The sequence below is a fragment of the Rhipicephalus sanguineus genome, chromosome 1 (assembly GCF_013339695.2).
Source record: "Rhipicephalus sanguineus isolate Rsan-2018 chromosome 1, BIME_Rsan_1.4, whole genome shotgun sequence".
In the NCBI taxonomy this organism is placed as follows: Eukaryota; Metazoa; Arthropoda; class Arachnida; order Ixodida; family Ixodidae; genus Rhipicephalus; species Rhipicephalus sanguineus.
The window spans coordinates 251,553,245-251,574,615 of NC_051176.1; the positions used below are offsets into that span (position 1 = coordinate 251,553,245).

The window sequence follows — 21,371 nt, forward strand, 5'->3', positions numbered from 1 at the left end:
TGTGGATGTTGCCTATTTGTCCCAGTATTTGACCCAGTCTAACGTGAAGTCTGCCTAGCCAAATATTGGTAAAACTTCCTATTACCAAACGGACAAATTTCGGGCTATTAATTAAAAGAAACTTTTGGCAAAGACATAGGCATGAGCCTTCCTTGACAGCTTTATTCTTGCATTACGACACCTTTGAGAATCCCTCATATTCATCTGCATCTCTCGCGCGTCCACCATTGCTGCTGGATAGAATTGTCCTTTTATATTTAGTCCAAATCTGTGGGAGTCACAGCTCCACCCGCTAAAGTTACGAACTGACGGTCACTCTTTAGGCTGACTGCTACCAAAATTATCACTTCAAGCGTCAAGCACACAAAGGTGTCCTGTCTGGTTGTTCTTCATCGCTGTCTTCGTTTTTCGCTGGTTTTCTCTTTCGAATAGTGTCAGTCACATTTAGATGCAATTCAAGGCGTTCGAGAATACGATGTATCGTGGGTAGATTGCATTTTCATGCAGCGAAAGGAACATCACATCGTTGCGCTGCTATGCGGAACAACAGCTTAAGCGATTAATGTAGAAACGTGCTCGTTCTATTTACTGCGCTTTCTTATGTATTCGCATACTAGTGCAAACAGAATGCAAAATATGCTTCCGACAGATCGTTGTGCGTTCTAGCGATAGGCGAATATAAATATCTAATTGTGGTGTTGAATGTCACACAAAATAGAACGAAATCTTTATTGAGGTAATTGTAACTAAAGGAAGAAATCAAGCTATGCGCAGTTATAACAGGCAGCTTTTGCATTTCTCGGAGAGCATGAACAGGGCGTCTCGGCGCTTATCTCGAAGCTGCCTGCTAAGTGACAACCGCTAGATCTCGACGCGGTTATATACGACAATGTGAGTGACGCAGAATGGATGTTCGCATTGCTCGCCATGCGTTATATGCTTCTAATTACTTATATGCCAAAGCTGATGTCGCTCAAAACTCGGCGCTGCAGCAGCGACAGCACGTTTCAAACTGGGCACGCGGAGCCCGGGAGCGCGCGCCACAAAACCAACAAGTCCCGAAGCGGCGTGCCTGTCGCCATGACGACTGTCATCGGGGCAACGGAGCTGCCAACCGCCTGTTGCCCGGGTGACGTACCAGCGGGAGAAACAGAAAGAAGAAGGAAAGGTCCCGGATGTTGGTCGCCATGACAACGACAACGCAGCCCTCCCAAGAGCAGACGATGCCCGCTCCTCTCCTCAGTCCGTCTGAGAATTTAGTCGGGTGCGGACGCCGCTCTTCCCCGGCGGTTTCTGTGCTCGCGCCGTCTGCCCCCACCCCTTTTGCTCGAGACAAAAGAAAAAAAAAGTGCGTGAGCGAGAGAAAGAGGCCCTGCCACCCCTCCCAGTTCGCCCCCTTTTATTTTCCACCACGGCGACTATAATCGATTGCGAAGTTGTCTCCGGGTCTGGGTTATGCAGCGGGGCAGGTTGGCGCTGAGAGAGAGTGCCTCAGTGGCGAAGCGGTCCGTGGGTGCGCGGCGGCCGAGCACCCCGTCGCATCAACATGTCCGTCTCCTGCTCTGGGTAAGCCGAGAGCACCTTTCTGGCGCATCGTTCACTGTCAGTCGCGGACGACAAGACTGCCACCTCCTGCGTTCCCCGCATGAGAAGCTGCCCCCTTCTCAAGCGGGAAAGGCACTTTCGCCGCCGAACGCGGGTGCATGCGCGCGTTGCATGAACGGCGCGACTTTGCTTAAGCGAAACCTCGCCGTGGCTCTGCTCACTGGCACGTGTCCCAGGCGCGCACGAAACGCGCAGCCGTTTGGTTCCATCGAGTAAGCACGGGTAGGTGCAGTCGTCAACTGTCGTGGTGGTCAGAGCGAGAGATGCATGCCGCTTTCGTCAGACCTTTGTTTCACCGCACAACGTAATTGTCTTGCAAAAAAGCACGCTTTCCGGGCGCACCGCGTGCGTCGGCGGTGCTCTCGAATGTTTTGAGCAACAGGAGACTGAACTGCGCGTGAATGTCACCGCTGTCCGAGGCGATCTATTTTCTATTGTAAGGCACTAGAAAAGAAAAAAAAAAAACGCCGCTCTCAAGGCTGCAGTTTTCTATTGTTCTTCGATGTGGGCTGTCGTCCTTTTGTCCGTGCGGTGAAACATGCTCAGTTTAAGGGCCGCATGCTTCTTACGCTGCTTTTTACCAGACACTATTGCGACAAACGCATCTTTCTGCGAGGCGGCGTTATGTGTGGAGTTAATTAAGGTGAAAACTTCAGCACAGTCCGGTTCTTCGCCTGCCGCAGACGCTGGTGTCACATTCGTCTCGTCGTGCCTGTTAACGTTGTTAGCGTGAGATCTGCTCAAGCCTCGTCCACACACGACTCCACAAAAGACTCGGCCACTGCTTTCTTACTCGGGAAGGTAGGTTACCAAAACCATGTTGTGAAGCCCTGCATGCGTGCACTGTCCGTAGGATCTTAGCAGTTGCTTCTTTTTTCTTTTACTTCTTTTTAAAAGAGAAAACGTCTGTCTGAATGATTGTTGTGTAAAATCTTTATGCTGTCCCGCGAATGATAAATTATATGGTTTAGTTCTGAAATACGTGGCCCCGGGTATGTCATCATGAATGGAGGACCAACTTAAGCGGGTGCATGCACGGAACGCGTAATAGTGGACACGCTGTCTTCATTGTATATGCCAAGTGTATACATATTATTTGAAAGCGAACACACGATAGCACATAGCGCGCCTCTGTGGCGTCAACAGAGGGCAGCAACACCACTTCGCCACGAAACAAAATGTTTCTCAGTGATAACATATAGCCGCCGTACTTGCATGATTGTCTTTAGATGTGGGCACAATGCCCACTTCCAACATTAATCGGCGGCTACCAACTCTCTTAGGAGGCCGAAGCTCATCCAATATGCATGCCCCGAACGCGCTGTGCTGGAAATGGGCTCTCTGGTAATTTAGTCTGGCAGCTATAGCCTCGCGCAGTGGCCCGACTCTATATCCAGCGCCACTTTTCTCGATCACGTCCGCCTCTCGCGCAGCGCTCTTGCGAAATGTCGAATGCATCGATCATCCGATGGAAACAAGCAAAATGTACAAATCGTCGCCCTGGTGGCCACAGGCTCTGAGCTACACAGTTCAGAGAGAACTCCGGCATAGCTCTTTGCAGTTGCGAGGCGATCGAGTCGAGGAGATGGACGCCGGTTTAATTTTTTTTTTTTTGCGATGCATCACGTCAGCGTCGTTAGATTAACACGCGCAATGTAGTCGTGTGCGAAAAGGGAAGGACGGGGAAATGTAGAACGATATGGACAGTTTAACCGAGAAGTGATGAGAAGGCAGAAAACCTCGCGGCCGTGCAGGGTAAATGGGCCAAAAGCGACCGCGCGTCGCATCTTACGCCGCGGGCGGCTCGCGATCGAGTGGCCCCTAATTGGGTTAGACAACATGCTATCCGGCGGCCACGCGAAGCCTTCGAAGTGGTCGTTTCGCGCTGATCGGATTAACCTGGCGAGGTGCGGCGGTCTCCCTCGCGCAACGGTGAGTCCACGGTCGAGATACCGCGGCGACGGCGGATCGGCTTAGGTCCACCGCGCAACCCGACCAAGCGGCTGCGGTAGCGGCCTTGAGCGCGCAATGCCCGCAGTTTTTCTTCTTTTTCTCAACGACGGCGACGACGACGGCGCATGCATCGAGCGTTATGCATGTGTGCGTGTATGTGCGTGCGTAAACGCGCTCGAGCCACGGACGCAAAAGTGGCGCGTGCTAATGATATGCCATGCCAGCGACACCTCAAAAGTTCCAAGGTCGACGCGCTTGTGCGTGCTTTGCGGATGCAGCCGCGCGCGCGTCGCTTGTGTGTTCGTGTGCGCGCCCGGATCGCGGGCGACCGGAGTAAATAAGAAAGGGATCTAGGCCGAAATAGAACGCAGGGGAGGGTGCGCGATGAGTGAAGAAACAGAAAAACAAAATATACGAGAAAACAGAGCGAGGAAGAAGAATAAAAAAGACGGCAACGAGCCGAAAAGGCTTGTCTGCGTCGGGTCATACGGCGACTGACACTCGAAGGGTCTTGCTGCAAGTGCCAACCAAAGCCAGATTTTGTCATCACGTAGACAGCCCCTTCGTTTCGAAAAGTCACTTCGCATCTTTCAGCTCGTTTCTGACGCGCTGGTTGTGTTCCGTAAGAGGAACAATAATAATAATAATAAAAAAGATCTAGAAAGAATTTAACCGAGTCATGCGCATGATATCTGGTGTTGAAAAGAGGTTAAATGCTCCGCTGATATAAACTCTGCAATTGCAGCGCCACGTCCGGTAAGGGACGCCGGAAAGTGAGTATGCAAAAGAGAACGAAAAAAAAAAACACCTCATAATTTGGTCCACTGATTCTTCTAGTGAGATTATTCCACATTAACACGCGGGTAAGAATGAATTAGCTAACGATTTTTGTTCGAAACAATATTTTTTTGTGACGTATAGTTACTTGTATAGCTTAGAAACCCCTAAAAGCTATGTTCTAGGGTTTCACGTGCCAAAAACCCCGATATAATTGTGAAACATGCCGTAACTCGATGTTAATTTCGACCATCTGAGGTCCTTTAACACCTGGACATGTATACACGGACGTTTTTACGAAGTGCTACCGCCGTAACCGGGAATCGAACCCGAGTCCTCGAGCTTATCAGCGTAACACCTGAACCGTTAAGCTACTACGGCTCGTAGTTTAGAAACGTCTGCCTTCCTGTTTATTTAGCTTGTCTTTCACGCACGTACGCGAAGATTCAAGCTGTTATGACCTTTCACGTCCACCTACATGGATGTAGATCCGTTTCCATCGGTCGGATCCCCTTTGCTATCTCAGAGATTCCAGGCCGTATTCCATCATACATACAAACTAGAAACGCGGAAGCTGATCTCTGAGCATGCATTCTTCGTACAGGCATGAGACCTCGCACACCGTCCTCTTCGACCCCTCCCCTCTCATCCTCCTTTCCCCTTTCTGAAAAGCTTTTCTTTTGGTGAAGTGTCGTAAGAAAGGAAGATATATTGATGGTGGTCCTGCAGAGCCCGCATCGAGGCTGTGCACGTGTCAACTGGAACCTTCTTTCTCCATATGATCTATAGCTTATACCAGGCGACGCGCACTTCATTTATTTATTTATTTTTTGCTTTCCATAGTTCCATTGATTTATTTCACAGTGTTTAGATACACACTATTCTGACTCTTGTTGTTTTGACGCATGTTATTTATTAGGTGCGACGTTTTAATCGTTGTAGGTTATAACCTGCCCTCTCGTAGTGAAAAGAAGCAACAACAAATAAACGTCTATGCACGTACTGACTGCTGCAGCGGATACGCACCCGGTGACAATTGTTAGACGAAGATACAACACTGTGTGATCGGTGTCACAACAGATTTCCCATCGAGTGAGTGCTGCGTGTATAGCATCGACCTAAACAACTCTAGCTATTAAAACTGTCTGCTGTTTTTCCAGCTATGCTGCAAAACACAGTGATTCATCATAATGCGAGAAAGAAGTTATTTTTTCTCCCATTAAACGTCAGCACCTGTACCGCTTATATATATATTCCGAAGTTAACTCGACATAAGAAAGACCTGGCACCTGTACGGTCAGAGGCGAAGCTCAGCGCTTTAGCCTCATCCACAGCACGTCGTATTTATTCAGCTATGCGCGCAGCGAAGCTATTCTATTAACGTCATCCAAAGTGCGCACTCCAGCATGTACACTTCACGCCTCGTGGACCGCGCCACTCGCGCACCAGCATGGATGGATGGCCGCAGCGGGCGGCCTCACACACGGCCATAACGTTCGGTTTCACGAGAACCGCGCAGCGGCGCGGAAGCTGGAGCCGACGTTAGCCAATCGAGAGTCAACTCAGCAGGTGCCGCCGCCGATCGTAAGGCTTCGAGATTCAGACACCCTGAAGTCATGATTGTCGGCGGTGCGCGATAAGCTAGGCGATAAACCGCCGTTTACACATTTACGCGAATGCTTTGCTCCCGACTGGCTGACGTTAGCAGCAGCTTCGACAGCGATGCACGGTATTAACGAGAGGACGCGCGCCGGCCTCTCAGCGTCAAAATGACGAAGGGAGACCCTTCTCGACGACGTCGTACACCAGACACTATACTACCCACGCCACGGGCAAGAATTATTCCCCCGGGCGCCGCCACGACAGCCGTTCCCTTTTTCTCGTCTTTCCTTCGTTCGCGGATAAACGGCAGGACCGAGGCGGAACGAAGAAAACCGCCTCGCCAGAATATACGCTATAGACCCGACGCGCCAGCCTCTCTATATAGACCCTGGAGGGAAAGGCTTAAATGGCGCCGCCATGATTCCACAAAATTTTCGAGCGCACTGTCCCGCGTAATGAGCCTTCCGCTAGCCTCTCCGTTTTTCACCTGCTTCCAGCCAGAAGAGCGCACCGCGACGTGCAATGAAGCGGAAGGGTATAATGCGTCGCGGGTGAACGACTCTCTCCGTCTCTCCCTCGAAAACACCACGCACGCACGCACGCACCCGACGACTGATAGTTCTCACACACTCTCGCGCGAGGGAGGTCCATTCCATTTCTTGCCCTCGACGGGACCCCGTCTCCAGTGTGCGCGACGAAACCATCAACGCCGCTTCCGGTCATCGGCTATACATCGGCGAGCCGCTTCCTTCTTTACCGCCCCATGCTTGCCTCCGCGCACACAGCGAGCAGTCCTCGCAACGAAGAAAGAAATAGCCGTATCAATTTGCCGCTTCCATCTTAACTGAATTGCTGCCGTTAAACTTCCCGTGTCACGCTATATGAGCGCCTCCACGTAGCCTTTCTTTAGCACATACCACAGCGCTCAGTGCATACTCGACGTCACCCGACTTCTCGAACGCCGAGGCAGCGACCAGCAAAATTGTTAGCGCTCGCGGCTTGGGCGGCCATCACCATTTGTCTCTCGCTTCGTTAGCTACAAAGTGAGAAACGCCGGGGTCAGCTAAGTGCCCGCGGCTGACATCAGAATGCAATTCCCCGGATAGACAGATGACGTCGCGGCATTCGTGCGTGCGTCGACCGGAAATGCTCTGCAGTCGCCCCCCGAGAAAGGACCCCGCTATCGCGCTCGTTTCTCAACCGACACGTTTAGCGCTGAAAAGGAGACAGGGGAGAGTAAATAAAAACGTGTCTGCTGCTCCGTGGCTTTAGGTGCACTTCGTTGTGTCGTGACAATAGCCAGACATTTCTTTCATCCCGCGAGGAAGAAGAAGAATGGAAACCGTTGTCGCGAGAATAATGCTTACCTTTTAACTAGTCATTTGGGAAAGAACTTGGCGTCAGTGTGCGAAGTACTATAGATGCGTTGCACAGCGAGGGTAGCGCGTGTCATGGGCGTGTGATAACAGTACACCCAGTACGCTTTCACTGAAACGTAGATTAGAAGAAAAAAGAAAAATAATCTACAGAGCATCATGAGAATAACGTCATAGCCCGAGGATTTACTCGTACTTGCTGCTATACAAAAAGCTCTATGTGAAATGTATGGTTGCAACAAAGATTGCGAAACACTGCTTATGACAAATACGAGTGCTCTACCAATTAAATGTACGGCTGACTAGTCATAAGACCTGTCTTTGAGGCTTCATATTTAGTTGTGTTCCTTTCGTAAGGGAAACGAACCAAAGAACATTTCTGATAATATGCACACCGCAGCTTTGTACCTCTGCCGGTAGCATATACTGTACTACATATTGAATGGATGCGTATCTTTAAGCGAGCACAAGTTTCAGGGTTCCGTATTCAAGCGAGTACGCCCGTTGGACAACTACCAGAGCCAATTACTGCCCCCCCTTTCCCTTTCTTATTTTATTTTTACCCCTGTTACACTATATGCCGCACACAGTAGGACATACTGTATATTTTTTGTGAGCGCGCAAGCAAAGGAAAGCATAAGAATCTCACAAACTAATTTACACCGGCCGTTACTTTATGTTTTTGTCCGATTTAGTGCAGCCAGGTTACTCTTACGAGTCAGCACATCGAAATTGTGCTGAAATTCGAAGAAAAAGTGGTTAACTGACGTTTTCAGGGACGTTGTATGACAAGTGAATGGCTCGAAAGGCCTCATATCTCCATTGTTAAGGAGCAGAGCAGGCAAATACAGCGAGAGAGGCCAACCTGGCGGCGCTATTTGCGTGCTTAACCTCGCACCGTAATAACTATAACAACAGTGTGCTCTATATTCTATGTCCAGCGCAGGACGAATGCCTCTTCCAACGGTCTCCAATCACTCCTATCTTGCGCGAGCTGATTCCATTTCATGCCCGCAAATTTCTCAATTTTGTCGTTCCACCTAACCCTTTGCCGTCCACGGCCGCGCGTCCCATATCTTGGCATCTATCCCGACGTCCTAACTGACCATCTGTTATCTGTCGTCGTGACGTGACCTGCCCAGGTCCATTCTTTCCTTTTAAAATCTACTAGGATATCGGCTACCCCGGTTTGTTCTCTGATCCACTCTGCTGTCTTCCTATCTCCTAAGTTTACGCTCATCATTTTTCGTTCCATTGCACGCTCGGTGGTCATTAGCTTCTTCTCGAGTTTGTTTGTTATTCTCTAGGTTTCTGCCCCGTAGGTTAGAACTGGCAGTATACAATGGTTGTAGACCTTCCGCTTTATTGACACGTGGTAAGTCTCCGGTCATGAGTTGAGAATATTTACTGGATGTGCACCATCCCATCGTTTTTCTTCCGAGGATTGCCTTTGCATGAGTAGGCTCCCCTGTCATTTGGCATGGACAGACATTTCCACCTGCTGATTCAAGGGCCCGGTTGTCTATCACGAACTCTCGCCGGACCACCTAGCATTATCCTTGTCCTCTGCATATTCACATTCAACTCTGCTTTGACTCTTTCTCAGTTTAATTCTTCAATCATTTCTTGCACTTCGTTGCCGTCACTGCAAAACGTAAATTGCCAAGATATTCTCCATTAATCTTTATTCCCATTTCCTCCCAAACTAGCCGTTTAAATACTTGTTCTATACAAGCAGTGAATAACATCGGAGAAATTGTATCTCCTTGACGGACCCTTTTCTCGATCCTGATTTTGTTGCTTTTCTTGAGGAGGAGCCGAGTAGCGGTGGAATCACTGCATATATTGGACATGGTATTCATATATGTTTCAAGTGCTCCTCGTCGACGCATTCCCTCCAGAACCGCTAGTAACTCTGACGGGCCCAACGCCTTTTCTATGAAGATTTGAAGGAGTTACGGCGAGCCTTCGACGTTTTAGTCAACGATAAAGAAATGGCGCCTACGCACGCAGCCTCGCGAGCTCGAGCCGCAGCACCAACAAGAAACGGTCGGGCCAGCAGCAATTGGTGATCGTCTACGTTTAACCAATGAGCAATAAAGGATGTGGAAGATCACAAACCGCGTGCCCCCCCCCCCCTTCCCGCAGGAAAAAAAAAAACCCTGTCTCGGTAGATTTCTCAATTATTTGATTAATCGCATGAAGCTGATACTTGGCATAGTAGCCTTTATATGAAGAACCTTATTTTATTTTATCCTCTCTGCGATGATACTACGTTAGAATGATTATTTAGGGGGTGTTCTTTACTTCGTTTTTCATAAAAATATACGTGTCGGAGGCGTTGACAACGAGCACGAAGTCGATCAAATTCTTTTCCTACCATGCAATAAACGACATTGCATGCGTGCACGTCAGCTGTAGAAAACGAAATTTGTGCAGATTTAAACATTTCCCTAGTTGTCGTTTTTTTTTTTTCTTAATGCGAGACTAAAAGACGTTCACCTCAAGTGCACTCGAAATTTGAAAAAGGGATACCTGGGGTGCTCCACCTTAACGAGTTCCTATAGCGCCTCAAAACTTGACTTAAGGAGGCTGCAGCATGCCCCGAGGAAAAAAGGAAAAAAAAAAAGCTTGGAAGCATAATATAAAGAGTTGCGAAACAGCGCACGTACCGCAGGAGGGGAAAGAATGGCTAAGAAAAAAATAAGAGAAGAGAACGTGCCGTTTTTAACGCCTCTCGCAGTACAAGTGAGTGAAATACTGTCTGGAGGGACGGACCATATTACCTGCACTGGAAAGGTGGAAAGAACATAAAACATTTTTTTCGAAAGGCAGACAGAAGTGCGCGACCGCAGTTGTTGCGCTGTTTGGCACATACCAGCCGCAACGCTTTTATTCGTCTTTAGTATATAACTTTCACTCCCGAAGCGACGATGCTGTAAGGTCGGTCTCGCGAGAAAAGCGCACGCCCCTCCACCTCGCCTATAACCGCATCTCACGCAGGCGTTAAGAAGGAGAAAGAGAAAGGGAGCCTCTCGCGGCTTTCTGTCTATCCCTGTTATTCCGATGAGCAAAAAAATGACGAAATGCGCCGCCGGGCCTGGCACCTGGATGCGTGTGTCGGAGGTGTTGAAAGCGAGCGTGGCCGGCGCCATGGAGCGACGTGACTTCTCGTCTCGACCGCGAACACTGCTGTAGAGCACGCCGGCAGCGCGCACCTCGGACGTAGAAAGCAAAAAACGGAACAAAAGCCTGTCACGGGGCGATAAAAGAAGACGCGGCAAAGAAGAATGGGAGAGCAGCGGGCCTAAACCCCGGGGCGGCAGCGCCTCACCACGGTGCGTCCGCCGAGCAGCGGCGCCGTCTCGGGTTGTGGGAAAGAAGTGGGGCGTCGTCGAAGCGCCGGCGAGGAAGTGATAATGGAAAGAAACGCCGGGAAGAAAAAGGAAAAAAAAAATGGCGCCCCCGGGCTCGATTATAAGGCCCCGAGGCGGCTGGCACGCGCGGCTGAGTAGGTGCAAACTGCCTCCCACGTTCGACGGGTTTTACTGGTTGCGTTATAGGAGGCTCTTATATGAGTGGTCCGACTCCGTTGATCAGCGCAGCCAGGCACCTCGCGAAGACTCGTTTGCGCCGCCGAAATAGCGAAATGCGCGCCATGTTGAGCCGTTGCGTTTACTCTTCGGAGTGCAGTAGCCAGACAAATACCTGTTGTCCCGTTGGTGATAATCGGTGTTGCTGGCGTGAGAAGTACTTGCGAAAAGGGAACGAAGACGAATAGGTGGAGGCTATATAGTTGCTGAGTATGTGTTGGCCTGGAAACTTCTCCAAGGAGAGAGTCGTTTTCACGTTGGTCATCGTTCAAACGCCCGCAGATAGTTATTAGCAGTAGTTGATAATAAATATATCTGTTGCGATTGAATGTGATTTAATGTGTACTAGAACGTATAAAAACACATTAATAACAATAATTGATGGGTTTTAACGTCCCAAAATCACTATATGATTATGAGGGACGCCGTGGTGGAGGGTTCCGGAAATTTCGACCACCCGGAGTTCTTTAACGTGCACCTAAATCTTAAAAAAAAAACGAACAAAACAAAACAAAACGCATTACAGCTATCTAAATGTACAAACATGGATGCGTTTTCGCGAGTTCCGCCTCCCAGTGGAGTATGTCTGCCGCATTCGGGATACAATCGCGTGACCTCGTACGCAGCTGTCAGAGTACTGTAACCCTTCATACTCCGCAAAGATCGCTTGTGCGTGGAGCACTGTTAGCGTGCTCGAACAACTGCACGGATTTCATACACGGTCGCCGTCTTACTACCGCTTGATATGCAGACATCGGTGCATGTATGCATACATTCAGGAGAAAGCGGGAAAAGGTAGCAAGAAACACAGGGAAAAAAAATGTAAAAAGAAAAAGCGACTGACCGAGCTGTTTTTCTGTGGCGAACATTTTCCCAGTTTTCTCCTAATGTTATGGAGCTTATAAAGCGGTATATTGCATAAACACTACCTCCCCCCCCCCCTCCCCCGCACACACACACCACTAAATAACTCGCTCCCACCCTGCACTTCTTTTATTTTCATCCCATTCAAGAAAAAGGAACAAACGTAGCCATGTTTTCACACATTTTCCTTTTCTTAGATCAACTGGATTTAATTAAACACCTTTAATATCTAAATGCAAGAAATCGTCTCTACCTTAATCTGACAATTTTTCGCGCCTTCACTTTCCGCGTGGAACTCGAGAAGACGACTTTTACGTATACGAGGCATTGGTTCGAGAGCCAGGTTTCGGAAAAAAGATGACAGGTCGGGAACACATTTCATCGCCCACCAAAATGTCCTGAATAATTTTGTAACGTTTCCATTGTGTAAACTACCCCATTATAAAGTTTTATAAAAATGTTAAAACCACTCAATTCTTGGCCAATCCCCCACAGTGGGTGTGAGCCACAGTTAATAGATGAACAACAACGACAACGACGCTCACGCTCGTGGGGTTCGCGTTCGCTCGGCCCCGGTGGAGATTTGGCAGTCTGGCCCTGGTTTTCAAGGAGCAAAAGTCGATACGTTTTTGTTGTTGCTGCCTCAATCTGAGGGCTCTAGCTGGCCGCTGGCTTCGAGGCCACACACGGTAATAAAAGATGACGCTATCAAACTTCCCCTGTGGAGTTCCACTACTAAAAAATATTTACTTCCATAAGTGCGGCTTCCGTATAAATAATCCGTATATATTATTTTGTAACTAACCCCAATGTCTCGAGTATTTCCTAATGGTACAAGACTTCACTCAATCTAATTTTTTTTTGTCATTTGGCGCTCGTCAGGTTGGTACACCAGCAGAGGGCCATGTTAATTGGAGAAACATGGAAGAGGCATTTGCCCTGCAGTGGGCGTATACAGTCAGGTTGATGATGATAGTGATGATGAGGTTGATATACAAGTCACATTTGTATTACAACTGCTATGCATAGGTTTGTTGTAGAACTCGGAAGGAAGGCTGCGGGGGGGGGGGGGGGCAGATCACAATGCACACAGTTTTTTTTTTTCGTTTTGAGAATGGCCCTTACCTACATCTTGCGATGATTTCTGATTGTTCTTTTCATCCTCTTTTGTGATCTGTTGCGTGCACTTTTCATTAACTACAGTATATCCAATCACGCGCGTCAGTTTGGATCATGTGGTGAGGGCACATCAACGACAAAGGGACACAGAAGCAACGGCATTAAGAGCTAGCACTGCCAAACAAGAAATCATTCACTTCGCCGCCTCAACGAGTCACGCTTCTTCTCTCCCCGTTCGCGTGATACTTTGGTCCAGGCCAAAGTTAGGTGGCATGGGTTGGCTAAGTGGATGCGGGAACATAGCTTATAGTGCATACAAGCCGAACTACCGCCGCTGTTTTCGCGAGGTAGCCTGCAGCTCCACGCGTTCTATATATGCTTTTGCACAGTCACCATTGTTCCTCGAGCTGTCCTGCAACTATTTGGAAAGTATTTTTTTTTAGTTAAATGTTATGGCAGTGCTAAAGAAATTTCGCGTATGCGTTTTCTACTTATGCCTTCAAGCATTTATGTGTCTTTGTTTAGCAGAGAAGCAAAGACTACGAGATAGACACATTGTGGGGTCAAAGTGAAGACCAATGCCATTCACTTTCCAGGCACGTTGTTGCCATAACGACGCCAAGTTCCGAAATTCCCCAGACAACCTTCGTTGCAGGAGAGAGACACACAGAGGGAGAGTCTACTGTGTAAAAGGAGCATTCATTCGCTCGCTGTTTCGAACGTTGCCAGAAGGTAATTACGAGCGTTAACGACACTCCGTTTATATTCGCTTCCCTGAGCTTTACTCCTCAATGTTGGAACGTGCAGAACCCCTTCACTGAATGCACAATAAAAGTACGGCCATCCCCCCGCCGCTGACGGCGTCGTCGGTGTTGGGAGAAGTACAGACCCTCGTCGGCCGACGCGAGGAAGCGCCGCGTGAAGGAGCCCCCCGTCGTGGTGGCACGCGCTGATTATCTCGCGTCGTGCTCGTTCAAATGAGTCGCCGGGCTCCGCAGGAGGGCCTCATTGCACGCGCCGCCTCAGGGCGACTCAGCGCATAAAGTACGACACAGCCGGAACGACGATGTCCCATAAAGCGCGGTTATACGAAGAGCCGCGCCGGAAGGAACGAGCGTCCTTTCACGACGTAATAGGTCGGCCCCCTCCCTTTTTACGTTCCGCCGCGCTAAACGTAACTGGCCCCTCCGCCACCTCGGCGTGGATCAATCTAAAATTTAAACAAACCGAGGCAGCCGAGCCCGGCGGGGGATCCATCCGAACATCGCTAAAGCCCCGTCTAGAAAAGCTTGGACACACGAAGTTAAATGAGCTTTCGGGCCGCTGGAAGCAGCGGGCGCGGACTTATATGTCGTTAGCCTTATCGGCCTTTCGCGCCCTCCTTTGCTGGAACGCATCGATAACACGACTTGACCCGGGCAGCTTTCTGGTGAGGCTGGAGGCTTTTTTTTTTTTTTTTGCCTGTGGTTCTCTGCAATTTTTTTGTAAACAAAATAGTGGGCGTAGAAAATGGTCGAGGCTTCGGTCATGTGCCTCGAAGGCGAGGCGAAGTCCCTGGAAGTGCTCGCGAATCTACATGACCCGTGAAAGGGACTGAAAAAGAAAAGAAAAGAAAGAAAGGATATGACGGTCGTGGACATTGGCCGCACTTTCAGTGTTTCATGTTCTGAATTGGATAATGGACGTATATAATACAGCTAAAGAAGAATGGGGAACTCTAAAGAATGCATTGACTCCATCTGAACGGACCAATTTTGTGGCCGACCAAAGAGTTCGCCATATAATTACGTATAGGTCGAGCATACGCAATTTCACGAGTGCGAATCGCGTAGACATGCGTTGCTTCGGATACTGAATCGCATATACCGGATAATCACCACAGCTGCGTTTTCTCTTTCACCAGCAAACTTGTTAGGTGAAAGCCCTGAGTGCCTCATCAGACGCTTGCCTTGAAGAACGCAGCACGAGATACAGAAACTCACGTGACCTTAATAAATATCAGATTTCAGGGTTCGAGCCGGAATCTAAACCGAGTATTCTGCGTGGCAGTTCAGTATTCTACCACAGAGCCACGCCAGGGCTTGAAAACGCTTTGGAATAGACCCTTTCTTTCCGTCTCTTTCTTTCTTTCTTTCTTTCTTTCTTTCTTTCTTTCTTTCTTTCTTTCTTTCTTTCTTTCTTTCTTTCTTTCTTTCTTTCTTTCTTTCTTTCTTTCTTTCTTTCTTTCTTTCTTTCTTTCTTTCTTTCTTTCTTTCTTTCTGTACTTGTTCTCAGGTAGCCGCACAGTGGCACATACCCATTAAGATGATGGTAGCTTTCTCAACCGGACTCACTCGGACTCAGACTCACCAAAATATTACTCTGCCTGACTCACTCAGACTCACGGCTCGATTTGAGTCTGAGTGAGTCGACTCATGAGTGAGTTTGCCGACATATGCCGTTGGATCAATTCGAAACTAGGACAGTTAATGCATACGCTGACGACTCGTCCGGCTTCGCCCGGTGCGTGTGCGCGCGCGTTTGTACTTCGATCTCCTGCAGAGCGAAAACCAGCGCCGCTTCATGTAACGCAGTACGTGCTGCCGCGTATATATATATATATATATATATATATATATATATATATATATATATATATATATATATATATATATATTAATCTGTTGCGAGGTGATGGTGTGCGGATGCCTTGTAGCAGAGAGTCTCTTCCATTGCCTTAAATCACGTCCACAAGCGCCGTCCCTCCTGTACTGGAGGCATGTGAACTTCTCATCCTTCGATCTCCATACGAACCCGTATGCATTTTACGGTCATGTTGCCACAACTTACATGTTAACGCACGAATCCGCAGCACTGCTTATAGCAGGATATGCAGCCGAGTATGATTGCTTTTCACGACTGCGGCTTACTTTTCAAATAAACGCTTAATACTTAGATTTGAAGCATCTCCAATGTGAGTACCAACGCTAGATCACTGATAACAGCACAGGAATGCGGCATTTTCATGTTAGAAGAAAAGAAGTGTTACAAAATCGCTTCAGTCTGAGAAACTCCTGGAAATTGTGGGCTATCAGCTAACATTTATGTTGAAATAAACACGCATATATCGGGTCATTTACAAGGGTGTACAGGGGTATCTATAACGGATTGCTCTTACAATATACTGTTCTGCAACTATTGCGAGTACATTGATATAGAGTCACAAGGAGGTGCAGTGGAAAGCGCGAACACGTAGTCGATTTGCGGTCAACGAACTGTCGACGTTATGACTTGCAGAAACGTTACCCCCACGTTACGCTTACCTTACACTTCTTGTGTTGTCTTCGCGGCGATTTGTGCTACGACAAGTGAGATAGCGAGGGATCCCAACGAGCAGAGGCATAGGCGTGATCAGGGTTCTCTGTATAAGGGGGGTAGGTTTAGGGTGCCTTGATGCGCGTTTTGTCCAGGGGGGCGCACACATCGAGGCACACTAGGTAGGTTCTCTGGGTAGGTTTACACCGCAGCGCCCCCTCTTCCCATCCCCGATGGTCGAGTCCGAACGAAAACAATTTTCTAAATAAATTCAAAACTGAAAATCAAAATGACGCAGTGACTTGTTGCTCAGAACGGCCTGCCTTTGGTCACCGGATTTTCTGGGGTAAATGTGTGAAGTAAGCTCTTCTCGGAATACAACATCAGGGGTTCTCAGCTGCCATTACTGCGAAAAATTTGCATGGCCAAAACCCTGCACATTCGATGATTGCGGGCCAGGTCTGATTGAGTAATATATAGGGTTGACCTCGCGCACTCCTTGGATGATAGAGGAGGGGGTGGAGAGGCAATCCCCCCTCCCCCCACCCCCCCCCCCCCCCACACACACACACCACTCCGCCATCTTGCCTCCCCTGTGCGCACACCTATAAGCACAGGAGCGCCGCACTGATCATTTCAAAATGCCCGATCGTCCAGAGTATAGTCTTATCTCCACATTGCAGTGGCGCCGCGGAGTGTCGATATTCCACGGCCGATTCTTTTGCTGCGCGAGTATGGTTGAATGAAGATAAAAAGGACGGGCCATAGAAGTTCCGCATCTCTATTGCAGTATGAAAGCGGCGGCAAACTTGACAGCTGCTACAAGTATACAGAGAATGTTTCACTCCTGCAGCGACGACTCCTTCCAGTCGAAAGCAAAACGAGCGATGCGAGTCCGGTGGCGACCGTCTATCTCTGTTTTCGGCCGATCGCTCTATTCTTTTTCATCGAGCCTGGCATGCTTCCGGTGCCTTTCGCGCTAAAGCTTGCTAGCGTACCGCCGAGAACGGTCGCAGCGGTGACCGCTCCTCGGATAAATGCAAATATAAAGCGGCTATCCCCCGATGCACCTCGCGACCTCGTATATAGCGTCTCCACTGCTTTTCCGCTTTTCGTTTATCATATGTATATTCTTTCTCCTCCTTGAGTCGACGCGGAAGAACGCGATAGGGCGCTGGCGTGGAAGACGCCGCCGAAATGGTGCCGCTTTTTTTTTTTTTTTTCTCGCATGGCAAATCACGACCATGGATGGACGGAAGTGCCGTTTCGTCGCTTGCGTCGCGGATAAGGCGCTCGCTCGATTGCGTCGCGTCCGCTCGCCAGGCCGCCGCTGCTGCCTCGATTCTTCGCGGAGGAGAGCACACTTCACTGCATAGCTGGTCACGCGGAGAAGCAAAACTTCGGGTTATACTTAAAATCATTCCCCGATAGAGGGCGGATTACTTCAGTAGTGGGCACGTGCGCGAGGAGCGTCCTTTAGCAAGTATTACTGAGTCAGCGACGTGTCATTTAGTTCACCCGAGAAAAGAAAGGTAACAGCAAGAAAAGACCCCATCTGTAATCAAGATGACACGGGCTTTACTCAGCGTATTCTCCTTTTGAAGGGCAAAGAAAGGGCAGAGCTCTATTATTTCGCTCGATACATACACATGTACTACGTGCAATTTAATGCCAGGCCCCAATGCACCGGGGCACGCGAGGAAGCGTACTGAATAAAGGGAAATATTTTAAGCCATTCGCCTGCGCATGCAGACGCGTGATCATTTCTCCGGTCCTGTAGATCAGGCGTTGTCATCACAGTGCACGTCCGTCTCGCACTTCAACTTCCCCCTCTCCACGCAGTGCTGCGGTCGGCCACTGCCATCATCCGGGACTCGTTTTACATTATTCCCCGTCTTTCTTTCTCGTGTCTTCCCAGGTTTCCGCCAATTTGCGCACGCCTTTCCACGTACTACCTCGTCATCTCCGGTTTCGCGGCCGTCTTCGTGTTTTTGAGCTCGCGCGGCTCCATTTCCGCCTCGGGTTTCCGAGACTCGCCGAGCTGGAAGGGCCGCGCAGTTTTCACAAAATAAGTAGAAAGCTGAGGCGCGTGCGCATGCATTACGTGGCGTGGCCAACGGCCTTGGGAATCAAGTCGCTCCGCCGGGCGCGCGCGGTGTCGCGTGGCGGCAATTTCATTCTGCGCGCTCCCCCGGCCGCTGGACACGACGAACGAGGCTTCCGCGAAATGGAGCCGCGTCGCCGCGAAATCCCTCGTTTCTCTCTTAATATGGGGAGCGGCGCGTGCGTGCCAGCTCAGGGACATGTGTTTTCCCACTATATTCCTCGCCAAAAAGCCTTCTTCCATCCCCGTATTTTCTTAGAAGATTACAAATAAAAATAAGGGAGCGACCGAAGAAACAGACAAGGCGGGGATGTTAATCAGGAAGTGGTCTCACTGGCTGCGAGAACGGAAAATTAGCATAAAAAATGAGGGAGAAAAATAGGGAGAAGGAGTTGTTCGCGTCGCTTTGACTCAAGGACTCGCACTTTAATTTTCGCTTTCTGAAACTACATCCGAGAACGGATACGTGACCGTGGGGTCGAAGTATATTACGTTAACGGCGCTAAACATTCCCAGGGCTGTCTGTTAACGTGGTGTAAACAGTGTTAGTCACGCGTGAGAAAAGAAGCGAAAAAGAAAAAAATCATTTAAAAGGGAGCGCTTGTTCACGAATGAGTTCGATTTGCTCCGCGAAAAACGGGAGCTGTGAATTAACGCTGGCGCACCCGGAGTGCTTGTGAGATTATACAGAACTAATCCGTGCTGCTCAATATGAATTGCGCTTCGCTTAATGCGGGCGGCATATTCCGCATCACGAGTAGTCTGGTAACCATTGCGCATGCAGTTTTTGCATGCATGAGCCAAGCGATAGGTTAGAGTAACGTGGCGATTTGTGCGTGATTCCCTCGGCCCACGGTAGTCGGCACGCTGACACGAAGGCCAGAAGCGGAAGGTTAACTGACTGCGAATCTGATAAATTCTTGACAAATTTCGAGATCAAACCGCAGCAAATACAGCGTGCAATTATAGCCCCGCTTTGCGAGCGTACGAGGGCAGTAATATAGTTCTTCGTCTTTCTCTCCCCCTCTTTTATTGTAGGCCGTTGTGGTTAACTGTAAAGCAAGGTAAAGCACGCCGATCTATACCTACGCATGCCGATCGAAAAGAAAAAGTATGGTTCCTCTGGTTGGTTTCGTATGAGATGCAAATTCATGGATTGTTGCTTCAACGAGTGTGATGAAGATTGCGCCAACCCATCTAAGTTGCTTGACATGAGGGAAACAAAGACACGCCTTTTTATCCAACACCACATTGAGAACAGACGGAGCGAACAGCGTGTCAAGTATATGATGGTAGATACCCCGTGCACTCCATACTGACTGGGAATGCCCCAGGCGGCGCTATCTTCTCCGGAATCTTTAATTCGCTCAAACATCTCACCTTCTCTTGCGTGGCACCTGGAAGAGCTGAATTGCTTCATCGCAAGAGATGCCCCGTGGTCACAGCCGTAGTGGCCAGCATCAAGCGCATCAATAGCTACGTCGCCTTCGATGGTGGCCGCAATGCAGCATACAGTGCCCGTAGTGTAGGACGCAACTCGAGCCCTTCCAGACGTACGCGAGAGGGGGTGGGATGTTTTGAGCGCTCCACCATCAAGCCCATCAGCCGGGCTGCGACAGCGACGACTCGTACCAAGGGTCGAGAAGAAATTTGGTTTGTCTCTCTGTTTTTCTCCGACATCACTCTGGTTCTTCATTCTCTCAAGAGTCCATTGGTGCTCAGAAAGTGTTCGACGACTCTCTGTGTCTCTTTTAAGCGCTCTCCAAGAGCCATGCCGGTCATCTAATTTAAATAACCCATGCCGTCTCCTCCTAATGTACAAGGCGCACACGGAGCGACATCGTAGCGCGTACATTATGTAAGCCTCGCGTGGATTAGCATTATAAAACGCAAGACCGTTCATTATTTACAAACGCTAACCGAACGAACTTTTCAGTATTCGTTATAAGCGTTGTCCAACAAGAAATAAAAATTACAATAGTGCAACAATAGTAGTAACACAGCTTAATTTATATGTATCGATCTTCTGCAGAAGAAATAATGCTGCGCATGGTCGATATGGGTAGGAATGAAGGGTCACGCAAAACGACCCTGACATTATACTACGCAGCGCGTATGTCGAAATGAGATAACAGTTGAATTCTTCACTCGAGAAACGAGAACGGCGAATCGTTTTTCGCAATGTCGGATTGAGGCGATCGCAGTTTCCTCGCAGAAGGGATGTCTCGCGTATACATATAAGCCATAACGTATATTGTCACGTGGTCGTGACGTCGACGAAGACAGCAATCGGCGTTTGCAGAATGAAACTGTTTATTTGGGCCGAACTTGTGGCCGGGAAAATGAGAACTAGAACTACAGCAATACACGCTGTACAAAGATAGCGGCGAACAGGGCGTCGTCCGTCGATCGACTCACAAGCGGTCACGCGCGTCGGCTTTTATACAGGCGCTATCGAACTTTCCAGCAACATCGCTGGTGGCGGCGTTATCTCTAGACAAAGCTGGAACATTCGCGTGCGGGGCGCAATCTTAACAAACCGATCTACTACAATCGCGACGCTTCTAGAACACCACTTCGCGGACAGCGTCGAGCGTTGATAACCGTCCCTGCCGGTCAAACCCGAATACATCAAAACAAGACAAGAAGTGGGCGTGGCATTGCCCCCCTCTGAAAAGCATCGTCCCGATGCTTGTGAAAGAACATAGAAGAGAAAAAAAAAAACAAGTGCATAGACAAATAAATTACAATAACAAAGGAAAAAAAAATAGAGTCCCCAGGCTCGCTAACGCGCAAAAAACGGCTTAAGGCGCACGACATGGACGACTTCAGGTAGCGCACGGCGCCGCTGAGAGTTCGTAATGCCGTCAGGGACAACCTCATAGTCGAGTGCGCCGAGGCGTCGAAGTACCCTGTACGGTCCGAAGTATCGTCGAAGAAGCTTCTCACTAAGTCCTCGTCGGCGTATTGGCGTCCATACCCATACACGGTCACCAGGTTGGTATTCCATGTGGCGTCGGCGAAGGTTGTAGCGGCGGCTGTCAGTCGTCTGCTGGTTCTTGATCCGTAAGCGGGCGAGCTGTC

At 49.1% G+C, this 21,371-nt stretch overlaps 1 protein-coding gene across 4 annotated transcripts in view; it reads left to right on the top strand.

Moving 5' to 3' along the window:
* The first annotated feature begins 1,257 nt into the window (after nt 1-1,257).
* The window catches only part of LOC119377718 (uncharacterized), a 191,769-nt gene continuing 171,655 nt past the window's right edge, over nt 1,258-21,371 (top strand). For 2 of the 4 annotated variants that reach the window (XM_049411333.1, XM_049411327.1), the window contains exon 1: nt 1,258-1,566. Coding sequence is in view for 1 of the 4 variants with exons in the window: in XM_049411327.1 (XP_049267284.1) it covers nt 1,547-1,566 (20 nt within the window). In the remaining 3 variants the exon portion in view is untranslated. Of the gene's footprint in view, nt 1,567-1,594; nt 2,407-21,371 lie in introns of those variants that run through there. The other 2 variants (XR_007414550.1, XM_049411329.1) reach the window with 2 other exon arrangements.